General features: G+C 34.4%; 1 protein-coding gene across 2 annotated transcripts in view; it reads right to left on the bottom strand.

The window, feature by feature from the left end:
* Positions 1-1,071: 1,071 nt before the first annotated feature.
* Positions 1,072-16,747, bottom strand: part of EPC2 (enhancer of polycomb homolog 2) — a 129,811-nt gene continuing 114,135 nt past the window's right edge. For both annotated transcript variants that reach the window (XM_070579698.1, XM_070579700.1), the window contains 6 exons: positions 16,054-16,199; positions 15,601-15,944; positions 6,427-6,563; positions 4,777-4,936; positions 3,332-3,665; positions 1,072-2,337 (listed from right to left, as the gene is read on the bottom strand). In XM_070579698.1, coding sequence (XP_070435799.1) covers positions 2,265-2,337; positions 3,332-3,665; positions 4,777-4,936; positions 6,427-6,563; positions 15,601-15,944; positions 16,054-16,199 — 1,194 coding nt within the window. In that variant the 3' untranslated portion in view covers positions 1,072-2,264. The remainder of the gene's footprint in view (positions 2,338-3,331; positions 3,666-4,776; positions 4,937-6,426; positions 6,564-15,600; positions 15,945-16,053; positions 16,200-16,747) is intronic.

The raw sequence follows: 16,747 nt of genomic DNA, 5'->3' as shown, positions 1-16,747 counted from the left end.
AGGGCCCTTGCAAAAATAAACTATTCTTCAATTAATAAGGCGGAAATAAGTATCTATCACTTAAGTCTCTGAAAAGCACTGGAAAGACGTGTGTGCAAATAACTGAAATGCCATCCATGAAACAGCTACAACCGCCAAAATAAGGAAGGCTTATTTTTCTATTTTACTTCAAAAGGAACAAATAAATTGGCCATCTTTCTTTGATAAGTTCTGGATTTGCCACATCTCCAGAAAGTGTACAAATAGATAGTTCTTTTGTTTTAGTTAAACTATTTAGATCATGTGTATTACATAAGTCAAATTCACTTCATGCTTTACTTCAGTAAAATGGAAAGAAAGCTTTCTCTGCAATTGGCACTAAAATTGTTTTAAGTTCTTAATAGCAAGGAGAAACATCCAACTCTAAGCAGAATGAACACAGTCATAATACAGATCAAATCAAAATGATTTCCTTTATATCATTAGCAATGAGTAACTCCAGAGGTAGAATGGCAGAAACGAACATGGATCCTATCAGGTCACAACCAATGAAGAAATTAAATTTATTTTTTTCTATGGTTTTGACCATAAATTGCTTTACACATTTAAGACCTGAATAAACACCACTCTTAGCAGAAATCTTGGCCCATTAATTCAACTGACATACCAATTTACAACTTTCAGGACTGCAGATATAAAAAATGTAAAGTATAAAATTAAGTTTGAAATGGTTTTAATAATATTCATTAAAAATATTTACATTTCCCAGTACTTACTTGACAAAACCCCCTTGCAATATAATTCTACTCTAAACTTTTATTTATAAAATGAAGCTCATTTAAGAGATTTCAATGAATGTTATACTGCAAATTACTTACATTCCGTAAAATATTTTAAGAACTTTTCATATCAAAGGTAGTTTATATTGGATTATCTGAAACCCAATAGTGCCCACAGATGAGCTTCTTATAATTCTTTTCATTAATGCTTGGAAAGCACTGTGAAAATGAAAAGTGCTGTTAAGTGCTATCATCTCCCTTAAATTCTCACTTATACTGGTGCACATTGTGAAATAAACACATATGCAGCATGTCCATGTTTTGATATGTATTTTTATTTCCCTGCAGTTTTCACTTATCAAGAACAAGTAACAGGGAAAGTTGTCTGAACTAGTGCATAAACAAACATTCTGAAACACCACTACACGTATCTAATTTACAAGAACCGTATAAAAAAAGTCACTAAAACACTACACTATGAAGGTGTCCAACGCTTACAGTCAGACTTTTTCCAACCCGTTACTTGCCTTGTAGCCACAGGAAAACTCTCCAAAATTGAAAAGACAATCTTGCCACAACCCTCCCCCCTCCCAACACCTGGGATGGCTCGATATCTAGACTTCCAATAATTATTGCAATGATATAATGCAATACATACCTGGTAAAATATCCTTTATGTGGTGTGTTACAGTTTTAAAGCCAGTTAAAATATGCAGTCTTCAGATAAAATGTAATCCTTGAAAAATTTTCATATCTGCACAGCTTAAATGTGCCAGATGCATAATTTTTCCTAGTCCGTTTTTTCTGCGTAATTATTTTTTATAAACTGGTATTATAAATAGAAATATACATTCAAAATATATGGAAAAGTGAGTTACTACATTAAATTTGCATGTATCGATCCATCCCTTCCCCCTGCACAGTAATAGAAAATACTATTTTGCCTTGAACTTCATATTTGACAGTGAAATGCCACTAAAGTATTTACCAAAAAGTCCATCTAGTCAAATTGTGAAACAAAATGAACCAAGTGAAAACTTTACAGTTCCTTTAGAAAAAAATTACAAGAATTTCATTTCCTAGCTATGAATCTTTAACTTTTTAGACACAAAGTTGGATTTATTTTTACAAGATACAAAATGTAAACATGGCAAAATAAATAGTTAAAACAAGTGATGCAGGATCCCATTTCATGCTCATGATCCCATTAAAGAATTATTTTTTAAAATCCATTCAGTTGCAAATTCAAGTGCAAAAGCATGATGATGAATATCTACTATTCAAGTAACAGAAATAATATTGATGATACAAATAAACTATTTTACAAGGTAGTGATTTTCCCAATTTTACAAAATATACATCATATATCGATTTTACATCCGATATACTGTAGTCCATTTAGGTCCATTGTTACGCTCTGTGATCCACAGAGTGTCGCCTTTTGCATTCAGCTGGAATATGAATGACTGCACACCATCAGCACAGGTCAAAGCCACATGTTTTAGGTTATGTCACTTCCATAGCTACTGTTGTCTCTGCTATTCCATTTAAACCCAATCTTTCTGGTTCATGGTTCTCTCTATAATAAGGCAAAGAGTAAAATAAACATTAATACCCTCTAGAATACAATGTTATCACTTAGAATTTACAGATACGTTTTTACATGATTACACCTAAACATGTACCTCACAAGACCATGTCCCATTTTCACAATTTCTATACAGGAATGAGGAAAAGTTTTCATCACCTAAGAAGTCCTATTAACTCCTAATTACTTGATTATAACTATTTACTTAGGAAAGATAGTAATTTAACAAAGTATTTCAATAGAAGCATTGATAAATTACTTAATGAAATATATAACATACGACATCCAAGTTTTTTTTTACAACAGATGGAGCATATGAAGCAAAAAAGAATAGTCATTAAGAGCACAACATAAATTACTTTCTACTGAAGTTTAATTTTACAGGTTTAAGGTCATGTAGTTATTAATCTGAGCAAATCAACTTTTCTCTGATTCACTGTTCTCATGTATTAGTCACAGAAATTTAAAAACATATCTGAAATACATTATCACAGATTTAGTTAATCTGAGAATAGTCTCAATTTTAATATATACATGGAATAATTTACCTTCCCTTTGTGTACAATATGGAAGAAACAAATTTTTGATCTGAAAATTAAAGCTCTGACAAGGAAGTTAATAATAACTCCTCTAACCTCCCAGACTGTCTAAACTACAGAAAGGTAATATAGGAATAACTGAAGCTTCTAAAATAGACTTTTTGATGTATTTTTTGGTTTGATAGTTTCTAATTTGATATGCTTTTTTTTTTTTTTTTTTACAATTCTGGTTGGCATTTAAACATCCTACTATTTCTCAAACAAATAATCTAAGTTACATAGCTTTACACTAAGAAGATACTCAACAATCTGTTGAAAAGCAAGCCAGTCAATAGACATCTATTGCTTGAGCAGTAAAAAAAAAAAAAAAAAAAAAAGTCTTTTTCCTCCCACAGGGTAGCCAGCAGAAAGGGAAAGAATGATACCTGAAACACACACACACACACCTTGCTATGCTGCTGATGGCACTGCTAGGAGTAACCTTTGGCACTCTGTCCATACTGGCAGCAACTGTGGCAAGTTTTAAGGCTGTTGGCGATGGTGCTGAAGTCCGTGTATTGATATGCACATTGACTGGAGAAACCACACTGACGTTATTGAGGTGTACTGCATTCGTCAGGCAGGAATTGTTCATGGGAAGTGTCTGAGGACTGCTTGTGCACAACGCTGGGATTAAGTGGTTTGTAGTGGTGTGGCCAACTGTCCTGACGAGTTGTACAGCTGAAATCCCTGGGCTGGATGATAAAGCCATATTGGTGGAGTATAATGTTTTAGAGGTTCCTGAGGGAGGAGAAAAAAAATCATTCAATTCATGTCATGAGACACTAAACTTTTAAAAAAAAAATGGGGAGTTTAATAAAAATAAATGCAAACATTTGTATTCTAGTTAAATACCAAATTAACTTTCCACACAATGGACTCTCTGATCAGTAACAGGTTCTGTCAGATCAGTAAGTGCAACATACTCACCTGTTCCAACCCCAAAGACATCCTCGTTCTATTGGCCTGCATGAAGGGTTTTTCAAAGCATTCTACTGCTTCCATATTTGGAAACTATACAATAGGACAGACAATCCTCTCTGGTGGTTGAAGGCAGGTGGAAAGAATAGTTGGATTTCCATTAGAACTTACACACGCAAGAACATCAGTAAGGAGGGGCCATCAGGATCATGGGTATATGTAAAAGCAAGGGGAAAATCCTAGGGTCTGAGTAGTAGTTGAAGGATGACAGGAATAGCACATCTTTGAGGACTCAGGGTAGTATTTCAAGAGGAGGAGTCAGAAAAGCCCAGCCTATGCATATGTAAGAGTGAGGAGGCAGGGCCAGCCCTGATGGCCTAGTGGTTCAAGTTCGGAGCGCTCTACTTCAGCAGCATGGGTTCAGTTTCTGGGTGTGGAACCACACCACTGGTCTGTTAGCGGCCATGCTGTGCTGGCAGTTCACATTGAAAAAAAAAAACGGAGGAAGATCGGCAACAGATGTTAGCTCACAGTGAATCTTCCAAGAATGGGAAGGTAAACCTGATTTCAAACTTATTGACAGACCATCCTGGTTTATATTTCGCATTTTTATCAATGCATGGATGATTCAATGGTGATGGCTGGCAATTAGCTCGATGGATTTCCTAAAACGTGAGGCAACTGACAGTAGGTGGATAAAACTAGGCAGGGTGAAGAGTTATACAGGCATCCAGTGGGCACAGGAGGAAATGGAGAGCAGGCTCTATGTGAATTCTAGAAAACACCCAGTTATCCCACCACACCTACCCATAGAAATTCTGAAAAGTCCTGACTAACTTGTATGTTTTCTCTGGATTTAAAAAACAAAAATCATCCCTCAAATCAGTTACAACTTCAAGCTAGTAAGTACCACGTGAAAGCACAGGCTTACCTGAAGGCTGGACAACACCGTTTATGTTGTTGTGGCCAGTGTTCTGCTCCTTGGCTACCTCACTGCGACTTGGAACAGGTGCACTGACCACTGCAGATGCAGCAAAGTGGGCGCTGGCTGAGTCAAGTGTTTTCGACATACAGTCAGAGGTGCTTGAGCCCTATAAAATGAACAAATTAAACTCCCAGTTTTTTCGATGTGACTTCATGAACATATTAAGGAATGAGTAAACCTAAGAGGCTGTTGCCTTTTTCATCTGGAACAGTTATAAGTGTTTAGGTTAAGAGATCTAGTATTCCATAGACTATTTTTGGCACACGAAGCAGGGAAGTAAGTAAAAACTGGGAAGCAGCTATTTCTGAGAAAGAACTAGTGGATTAAAAAACCCAAACCTTTAATGCTCTATTAATTTTTCCAATAAGCATTAATGAGTACCTTTAAAAATACTTGACAATCTAGATACTATGGGCAAAATGAAATTACAGAGATGACTAATAGTCATTTTTGTCACAATATAAAAATGTGTCTTGGCCTAACTTTGCAGCAGGCTGAAAATACCAAGAGACTCAGAAAAAGCAAACACAGGCAAGTTTAATGGCCGTTCCTCTTGATTCTGTATAAAACTCTTTAGCTGTTACTAACAGTCAATAGTCCTAGAATGTAGGCCAGTCTCAAATACACTTGGATGTTAGGGGAGTGTTGACAGGTCCTAGGGTCACGGAGATTTTCATGTTGCCAGACTCAGGATCTCTAAGGTCAGTGTACTGACCCTTTGAGAATGAGCTGAACTGTTATGGGCAGATGCTGGCCTGAGAGCTCACAGAATGCAACTGAGATTAAGTTAATCTCAACTATTACTTTCAGATTACTTTTAGAATTATGGAGCAACAAAATATAAGACCTAAAACACTAGATTTATTTTTTTCAGATGGCCCAAATTTGAAATATACTTCTCAATTACACTTTGTTCTTAGTGACTTAAACAACAGAAATTTATTCTCATACAGTTCTGAAGGCCAGAAGTCCAAAATGAGTCTTACAAAGCTGACAAAGTGTTGGCAAAGCTGCTTTCTTCTGGCAATTAGAGTTTTATAAGGTATTTTTATTCTTATCCCTAGTGTCTTCACTTAATGGTGCTTATGGAAAACTTCACCTAGTGGCAATTTTTTTCTTCAGATAAATGTGATTCAAAGAGGCAAGGGGCTACACTGTTTACATTTATTGCACAATTCAAGAGCACTACTTCTCAGCTCAATGGGGTACATCCACATGGCACTTAAACACACAGTTTAAGAAGGGGTTAGATAAGTTATACCCTTAAAAACATATTTTTGGGGGGAGTAGTGCAGGGGGGATGATGGTTCTAAGATTTTAATTACCTCTAGAAATTCTCAATGACCCTTCAGAAAAAGATGTAGTTACTTCCTTCCTAAATTAAAAATACCATATTTGGCTCTATTGCTCTTCTCATAAAATATAAACTAGTCACTTAAAATTATGTAAATTAACTGAAAAGACACTTAGGTTTGATCTCCAAAACCAAAAGTGGCAATATCAAGGTTATCTTCTGTGACTTGACTAAAACTGAACACAACTAGCTAATCATGAAAGAAAAGAAGAGACATAACCATGATTAAAAGACAGGCTTACCTGTGCTTTTGGATGTGTCTGTTGCGAGGAATGCTGAGATTGCTGTTTCTGCTGAAGCTGAGCAAGTTGCTGCCTTTGCATTTGAACTAACTGCTGTTGATGTGTCTGAAATTGTTCTTCTGTGATACCCCCTGTTACTGGTAAAGGATATTAATTTCAGAAATAAGTATGTTTTGAAGTACTTTTAATAACACAAGTAGAATAAAATATAAAATTATTCCATAATTTAGATGAAAAGCAATCATAAATCACAGTATATATCATCAGCAAAGAAGCCAATAAAAATGACAAATCTTTCAGCAAAAGTGGCTTAAGCTAACATCCATGACTTTTTAATATCACATGCTAAGAAAAGTTCCTATAAGTAGTTTTTACTGTATAACATAGTTCTAATATGAGGATTCTACCATTTATTCAGACTTAGTACCTTTGAGATCACTCTTAATTCTCTACGCTATGGTAACTATATAATGAGAAACTTGGATTTATTAATGCAAATAATAACAATGACTAAGTCACAGCCTTAATAAGAAAACAGGAGCATCTTACTGCTGGTTTTCATCTGTGACATGAAAAATACTTTCTTCTCTGATTACAAATCAGAGTAGAGGACAAAGATGTTCAGCTAACATAACCATAGACCATAGTTTAAGCCAATAGATTTGATTCCTAAAATAAGTCCTATCTATAAAAATATGGGCCAGAAATCAGAGAAGTGTTCAGAAAATTAAAGATATAATGTTATCTTCAGGTGTAATCAATTATGTTGTGACCAATTATGTTACAGCAAAATTTTAAATAAAAACAAGACATCTAAAACTTTTGTTTAAAATATTAGCTAAGAAGTTCTAATAGGAAATATTTTTCTTACATATTAATAAACTTTCATTCATTGATATTTAAGTAGATTACTGATAAACCAACTTAGAGAACACAAAGCTGTTTTCATGGAAGTTAGTATGTTATTAAAGTCAAGAAATATTAAATCATGTCAGAATACATGTCCTGCTAGAATAATTTTAGTCTGTTTTGTTTATTGCTTGCTTTTCTTTCTCCCAATTAGTTCACTCAATCAACAAGTATTTATTATGATGCAGAGAGCTGCAGTAAGAGTTAAGAGTGAATACAGGGAAAAATAAATTAAGAAGAGGGGCCTGCTACGAAGTCCTACAGTGTAGTTGGGAAGAAAAGATACATATGTAGAAACACCAACTGATATGAGTCAACCTTTAAATGCAATTGAGCAATCTAATCACCATGATCTAAAGGAGTTTGGAAAGGAGACTTCACCCTCAGCCTAGGTTACTTAACTACCTCGCAAAGTTTTCCATCTAGTAGGATGACAAGTGAGAAATGAAGACAAATTTTTTGATGGTAAATTAGACATATATCAAGTTATGCACAGTACAGCCAGTCAATTTTCTATGACAAGGGAATTTGGCCCCAGAAGTGGAGGATGCTTTAGATATGCCTTCATTTCTTTTTCACAACATTATCATTAAAATTTGTATTAGACTATGAGGGGAAAACAGTCTTACATAGATAGCAATTTTATTTTTAAAAGATTAAAAAACTTGGGGCTATGATAGTGCTCACTCTAAAATTTTAATATTACCTGTATTTTGAAGTACACATTAGTTATCTTACTGAATTACCAACAAAATCAAATGTCTTTGTTTGCACATGTTAAATTCACTGCAAGTATTCTATTTTTAAATGAAAAAAAATAATTTTAACTCTAAATTTACAATCTTCAAAATCAAATGAAAATGTGAAGTATTCACGAATTTCCAGCTGTTTGAAAACCTTGGAAAAGAGATGAAAAATAGTTTATTAGATACAAAGGCAGGAAAGGAAAATCTTCAAGTAAACCCAAATAAATCTCTTTAGGTCCTGAGTGTATAAGGAGTGTACTAATGAAAAAGAAAGGAATTTGGAATCTGGAGTTGGCATGTTCCACCCTCCAATCCAGTGCTGTCCAGAGCTCAGGTTATGTTGTGGCGAAAATGTGAGAGTCACAGTCGTTAACTTTAAGTGAGGAACAAACCAAATAAAGAGAATATACTTTTAGTGGTTACTTCAAAATTGAGAGAGAAATTAGAATAATGAGAATCTTTTCATTTTCCAAAATCTAGTAGGTCAGACAATCAGAAAATCTTACTAATTCAGAAATAAAGTATGTATCTAAATTAGTAGAAAGAACAAACCGCATTTTTTCCATTAAAAATTTACTTATGGTTAGTAGTCCATGGCTAACAAAGCGTTGCTAACTAGAGCTGTTCTATTTGTTTTTATGATCAGATGATCATTTACGTATATATTAAAAAGTGATGCTGATCAAACTGCCTGTTTTGGAGGGATATCTTATTATATATTTGCATACATAAATATTGTCTACTTATTGCCCTGTCCTGTTGAGACCATTTTTTTACTCAGGAACCCCATCTTTTTCCCCGTAGAAAACTCATAAAATCCCAACCAAGACTCAATCTAAATTATTCTAATTAGGGGTCAGTGTTTCCCAACCTTTATAAACTTAGGCTGACTTTGATACCAAAAATCTCATCCCTGATCCCATTACTAGTTGAGAATCACTGATAGAAACTTATATAATTACTCATCTATGATATAAACACTGATATAAATTCTAGAATATGGAAATGCTTTAAAAACATTATATTCATTTTTTTCTCTTCCCCCTCACCTCAAGCTCAGTATGTTATATACATTCTTGATATCTAGCTCTCTCTTTACTATAAAGCATTTTGTGCTTGACACAAGCTGATGTTGCTCATTCAGAATTTTCTAGAGCATTGTTTAGTATTATTTCAATTCTTTAGACAAAAATAGCAATTAGTAATGGTGACATAAAATTGGAACACATACAAAACACCTTTTCTAACTGATCTTTCATTTTGTTAGGGTGAATGGTAAGTGAATGGTAAGAAATGACAATTTTAATGGCACAGAGACAGTATTGAATCGCCATTCACAGGGTTAACTTACTGGTAGGCAGGTAATTTGATTGAAAGCACCTTCTCCACTAATTATTTTTACTTTCATAAATTATTGAAATACGTCCATAAGAGATTTATTTCTTATATTGACTTTGAATCATCAAGAGGCAAGCATTAAAATACATGAGGACTTTGAGTCATCAAGAGGTAAGCAATAAAATATACAGTTATAGCATGAAGACATCTGTTTAGGAATTAGATACAAGATAGGGTCCCAGCGTTGGGTGGGTGGTAATGGGGTGGTAGTGGCACACACGGAAAGTGGAAATGAACAAAAGAGAAAACGTGTTTCTCTTGCTTAGGGCCAAGTCAAGTTCTTTCCACTAGTTGCTCTTACGTTGCTAGCTTAAAAGTGAAATTCATGCTGGTCATAAATCTACCCTACCCCACCCTCCAAGTCCTGTCAATTTAAAAATAACCACAAATCTGATTGTTCCATGAAGGCGGCAATATTTTATTCTTCCAGATAGATGGGAAGTACTCCTTCCCCTAAGTGAGAAGTTTGCCAATCTCCCCGGGTAACACATTCTAATAGACAGGAATATATATTATGGAATTTTCCCTTTAATACATCTAAATATGTTGTTCTGTATGTTAGCAACATACTTGCACTTCTAAATATTAAATATTTTGTGTACATAACCAACAGTCTGTTTTTCACTAAAGTCCCTAACCTTTCTGGCTATTTTTTATATATCTAGCTCATTACCTGTCTTGGATTTATCAGAATGCTTTATTCTTCAGATGAATCCATGTACCTTTTCTTAGAAGACTTATCACCATCCTTGGAATGGTGATTCTCTTTTCAAAGGTCCTAGACATTCCTCATTTCATCCTTCATCTTTCAGGAATGTGGTTCCTATACAGTGGTCTGTCTATGCTGACCCCTTATCACCTTTCCCTCCCATGTTCTGAGAGTGATCCATCAAAAACACACACTCGGTATCTCCACCAGACTTTACACTAGTATAACAATTCTAAAGCCTAGATCACTCTTTCTTAAACTTGGGCCCACAGAAGTATTCTTGAGCATACGTGAAATGGTTACAAGTATTTGTTAACTTTGTATTATTGTTAAAACAAAAATCTAATAGAAACACATTCTGGATCTTCTGGATGACCATCTCACAACAGAGTATGAACATATGATTTCTGCGCTTGAGTCTGCCTTTTAAAAATAGTCTTTTAACTTTTAATGTAGTGCTTCTCAAAGTGGGCTAACATGATGTATTCTTGGGAAGACATCAATTTTTTAAACCCTGGCCTAGACCAAGTTTTCATAGTTTAATGAAAAACATCTGATGTGGTAGTAGAGATGATCTAAAAGTCAAAACAAATATATTATCCAGCATTTCTTCATCTATTAGGTAGGTCTTTGTTACATATTTTAATACACACTTTATTGAAGAAATGCTAACTATATGCACATTTTTTATTTGTTTTAAAAAAACAGATCTAGGGCTTTATGGGGGGAGAAAGGGATCCTATTTTAAACCTTCCAGATCATAGTGCAGAGTCAGGTAAAAGTTCATGTCAACCACTGGAGCTACTCTTGAGGACAAATCTTCCAATCCTTGAAAGTTGACATTACCTGTTCAGGTCTATACACATCCTAAAATGTAACTCTCATGGCTCAAGGCAAACTAACGAAGAAACTGTAAAACTATAAGTTTCTTGGGTGGAAATGGGAGGTGACAGGGTGAGGGGGATGGAGAAGGAGGAACAAATAAGATGTGAGGATAAAGAAAATAGACGAAAGGTCCATTTAAACATTTGATACCCAAGCTAAATAGTTACAATTAAAATTTCAGCATATCCTTTAGCAGTTAAACTAAAATCTTTAATTCCTGAAATCTGACTCCATTTCTCACCTTTGGAAGTGACCCTAATCCCCAAAATAAATCCTTGGGAAAACCTCAGTCAGTTGTTAAGGCATAGTTTTACCTATCCTAAAACTTTTACGCTTGCAAACATTTTATGATAATTTAATAAAGAATGGGAAGAGAAACTGGAGAAATTAAAAATCAGGAATTTCTCTTGGAAAACTGTCCAGAACGGTGATGATTTTACAAACTGGTAAAAATAAGATATTTGGAGCTGGTCAAAAAGGCTGTTGGTATCTATTCAGTATACTAAGACAAATGAGAAAAGAAAAACTAAGTCAATTTGCAAGCATGCATTAGTCAAAACCAAGATTAAATGTAAATTAATCTGGCCTTTCAAGTGTGAACAAGCAAAGCTACTTTCAGATGTGAAATATATTTTCTTCAGGTCTGGATTTAAGAACATCATCCTCAAAAGAACGGTTAAAATAATAGTACAGTTTCAAATAACTAAAACCTTTGTCATCTATTCATATAAAGAATGTAATATTTTCCATGTATTGTAAACTCCTTGAAGGTAAGGATTATTGTCTTGGAAAACTCTGCAACTTTCAAACACTTAATATAGTACTTTACATATAATAGATCCTAAATAATTATGAGATTAATTTTCCTTGGTTATTCACTTGCCATGTTCAGCCCACTCTATCTTCTTCCTCTCGCTGTCCTGCTTCTATACTTTGAGTAGAATTTTTCAATTAAGAAGATGTACTTTTTTTTTTTTTTTTTTTTTTTTTGGTGAGGAAGATTGGCCCTGAACTAGCATTTGTTGCCAATCTTCCTCTTTTTTTGCTTGAGGAAGACTGGCCCTGAGCTAATAGCTGTGCCAGTCTTCCTCCATTTTGTATGTGGGATGCCGCCACAGCACAGCTTGATGAGTGCTGTAGGTCTGTGCCCAGGATCCAAACCCACAAACACCGGGCTGCTGAAGTGGAGCACATGAACTTAACCACCCTGCCACTGGGCCAGCCCCAAGAAGATATGTCTTTATTTCACTTAATAGTTAATAAAGACAATGTCTCCCTGCATTAAAATGAAGTCTTAGTTTTATTTCTTCTAATACCTAGGACACACATTTCAGTTTAAGTCTTTTAAGTATGATATTGAAAATAATAATTAGAATATATTTAGGACACACGGATTTTGACTTCAAAAACATTAACTGGGTTATTAATAACACAAAAATACGAAAATTCTTTCCCACTAGCCCTCAAGTTCAAGTTTTTTTAAGAACTAAGGAACTTGTGATACAAATAAATATCACTGTCAAGTGTATTAGATTCCTATTTCTAATTAAACTCTTTATTTGCTGGGCTTTCCCAGCTGTGAAACAAAAAATTCACTGCTTTAATTTGTTGAGCTCAGTGACACTTTCTGCCAGATGAAAACATGGACCTGCGTCAGTCTTGTTACTCTTCAAGACACAAATACTCATGATCAAGTCCACCAAGAATAAACAGGAGCAAAAGTGTTAAAGACCCACAGGTTAAAAGAAACCAAATATATGAGGATTCAATAGTTTTGTATATGCCCATCAAATATAAAAATGGAACTTTCCAAAAACTCCTACATCCTTCTGTTTAAGTAGAAGAAGGAATTTCTACCAATATTTACTAAATTGTAACTGAATCTACTTAAAATTATCTAAGCAGAACTGAGAAAACTATGTAGTGAATATTATTGGTACAAATATGGGTACTTAAAATTGTCAGTGTTCTGATTGTTTACAAAAATGCTGTTAAAAGGTTTGTTTCATTATGTTTTTACACACCCATGTGTAATATTTTGAAACAAAAGATATTTGTTAAAAACAAAAAACCTTGTGGCCACAAGGACTAGAGGGTCATAGACAGCAGAGAAGAAAAATTCCAAACAAAATCCTTTACTCTAGTAGCAAATAGTTAAATATACATTTGAAAGATGATTTAAAAACACTGATTCTAATATAGCTTAGTTGTTGCTTAAGCCTTGAAATGTTTCAAAGGAAGAAAGAAATGGCACTATTTGAGAGTGCTAAAAAATATAAGGCAGGAAAAATTATACAGACCAAAAAGACTGCTTTTTTGTGATGGTCGGGGAAAAAGCAAAAACAAAACAATCTTTTTGTCTATGATGTTACCATCACACATTCGTGATTTAAGTTCCCTGAGAAGTGCATGCATCCCTAAGATAATATTCCTTGTGTGTGTGAGGAAGAGTGTCGCTGAGATAACATCTGCACCAATCTTCCTCTATTTTATGTGGGATGCCGCCACAGTGTGGCTTGATGAGTGGTGCCAGATCCGTGCCTGGGATCTGAACCTGCAAACCCTGGGCCACCGAAGCAGAAGACACAACTTTAACTACTATGCCACCGGCCTGGCCTCCCTAAGATAATATTTTAAATGATTATTTTATGCTGATGTACGGTAGTGCTATAAAATTCTAGAGCTGATTTTTATGGAATTATTTAAGTTACATTCTGGATCAATATATGTAGAGTATTGATGATACAATAACATCTGCAACATATATACATTTTCTGGAAGGAGCCAAGTCAAATAGATCTGGAGTTTCTTGAGAATGTTCACTAGAAAGCTGTAAATATTGGCTATGTTCAAGTTGAGAAGGAACATATTAAAACCCTTTTTTTGGTATGGTGTTCATTGATAGAGAAGAAACTCAACGTATGATCAAATCCAATTATAAATGCCTATATATGATGTTTTTAAACTCTCTTTTTGGCAAAAATTATTTTGAGTAATTTTTGGTTCAGGAATTCCAATTCAGTTAAATAATTTGAATAATATCTCAGAGTTGGCTGAAAAAAGGATCTGACCTAATATTCATCAACTTTCTACTTTTTTTTTTTGAAGATTAGCCCTGAGCTAACGTTTGCTGCCAATCCTCCTCTTTTTGCTGAGGAAGACTGGCTCTGAGCTAACATCTGTGCCTATCTTCCTCTATTTTATATGTGGGACACCCGCCACAGCGTGGCTTGCCAAGGGGTGCCATGTTCACATCCGGGATCTGAACGGGCGAACCCCAGGCCACCGAAGCAGAATGTGGGAACTTAACCGCTGCACCACCCGGCTGGCCCCAATTTCCTACTATCTTTAGATTTCAAAGGATCCTGCCACCTCAAGTCATATTAAGTATTTATCCATTTCAGCTTCAAAAGCTCACTGAACTTCACAGACCCATGAACTTTATATATGGGATGCCATTTTCCTTACTTAAGTTCGTTTAGGAGAAAATTAACCAAGTAATTTGGAGAAATGATACGCCAACTTCCAATCATTCAAACAAATCCAATTTTCCATTACAACCTTTAAACAGATAAATGTGTAAGTCAAGTTTGAAAATAAGCAGTTCAGTAACTAAAAAAGACTGAACACTACTGAGACCAAATTTCAAGCTAAAATGATTTAAAATCACTTCAAAGAAGTTTAGCATAATAACTTTGCGTAGTAAAAATGGACCATCCAGGCAAATAATTTAGAAATACACATGCTTTACAGAAAGAAAAGACGTATAAGTCACATCTAGTTTTGTCTCTGAATACCATGCATTATTTGCAACGTATACATTATAAAGGTATTTATAAATTAAACATACTTGTATACATGTAAAAAAAGATAGAGAAGACAATCCGCAGAAGGAAACAAATCAAAGTTACACTTTAGATTCTCTAGATATTACACATTATTTACAACGTACACGTCATAGAAATATTAAATTAATTTGAGCACAATATCTCTTAAAATGAAAAAAACTTTCCAATCTCAATTAGAGGTAAGTTATCAGACAAAAATTAAAACTATTCATAGGGAGCCTCTTAAAAAACCATTTTTCAGAAAGAAAGCTTTCAGTGGTACTCTCGAGGAGCAATGCTTACACTTAAGCAAAGTTAGTACACAAAAATAAAAATTTTCTTTAACAAAAGCAGACAATAACGTGCTCTAATGATCTGGCAGCTTATAACCAACCACCTTGCCCATAGGGAACTCCCTACACATTCTGCCAACATAGTCACCATACCAGGCATATGCATTCAAAATATAAGTCAGTGGTTTCAGAGATATCAGGACATTTTGGTTAAAATGCGAACCACAATAATAGGGTTTAGTTTCTTAGGTTGGAAAAAAAAATGTAGCATGTTAAGATAAAATTCCTTTCCTCAGTGGGACTAGGAAAAGAAACTTTCAAAATTTACCCTGAAGGTGTATTTAGTAGATAATGAAAATTAAGGAAAAAAGAATACAGGATATACTTTTAACAAAGTGACAGCTTACCTGATATGCCATTCTTGCTGGTGTTCAATAAAGCTACAGATGCTGCAGAAACTCTTTTATTGTTCACAGTCTGCCCTGGTTTTCTTGAGGTACATTCTTCATTATCACTGTCCTGTAAATTTAGTAGCCTTGGCTGGAAACACTGTAGTCGACATGATCTGATATTGCTTAATATTTCAGAAAGTGACAGTCTATTTTCACAAGGTTTACTGGAAGCATTGGTCCGAGAGAAATTAGAAGAAAAGTCTATAGTGTGGGAAGAGCTTGAAAAACCATTCAGCATTTCAGGGTCTATTTGTTTCAGGACTGGGTCATGTTCTGTGGATATTCGGTCCATTATGACCCTGAAAAGCAATATGAAACCAAGTATTATCTGGAAGAACTTAGTAACACTTTCTCTGTGTCTTCCATTCCAGTTTGTAAACGAAAACAAGGTCAAAACAAATAGTTTACCTTCCACCTCTGCCAATTCGCCTCCTTGCAAATCCTATACATCTTCTTGGGACTGTGAGTGTTGTAAGGCAATGCCTGTATCTCAACTTATCCAAATCCGCCAATTCTGAATTTTCAAATGAATGGTTAGCTTGGTCCAAACGAGGCTGCAAAGAAATAAAAATAATTAAAACTCATGGAGTAAATCTAGAATGAAGAAAAGTTAAATCCTGATAAAAATAAGTAATTACAGAATTAGCAGAATTAAAATTTAGATATAAAACTATAAAATTGATGTTTAAATGATATTTAACCAGTAAAATTTCATAAAATTGAAATCAAAAATTCACTCACAAAGTAACTCAAACTAAATTTAGTTTATGAATATAAACACATTTAGGGTGTATTATATACTAAAAGAAACAAATCTTTAATAATATGGCTTTTAACATTTATGTAGAAAAGTAGAGATAATGAAGTTAGTAACATGTAGACTTTCTATTGAGATAAACTACAAGGGAACTTTTTTACACTAAAAAGTGTGCTTCAAGAAGGCATGATCAAGTTCATGCTTCCTCTTTACTTTTAAGAACACACAGTCCAGTTCTTTGCCTCCCCATTTCCTTTACTGTTCTATTTTTCTGTGTCTTACCACTTCTGCCCCTTTTCATAATAATTTCCCCTTTCTCTCATCAGCATAACTTGTAAACAACTC

This window comes from Equus przewalskii, chromosome 17 (genome assembly GCF_037783145.1).
Source record: "Equus przewalskii isolate Varuska chromosome 17, EquPr2, whole genome shotgun sequence".
In the NCBI taxonomy this organism is placed as follows: Eukaryota; Metazoa; Chordata; class Mammalia; order Perissodactyla; family Equidae; genus Equus; species Equus przewalskii.
Note: the sequence above shows the minus strand (reverse complement) of the source record. Positions and strands in the feature narration are given on the sequence as shown.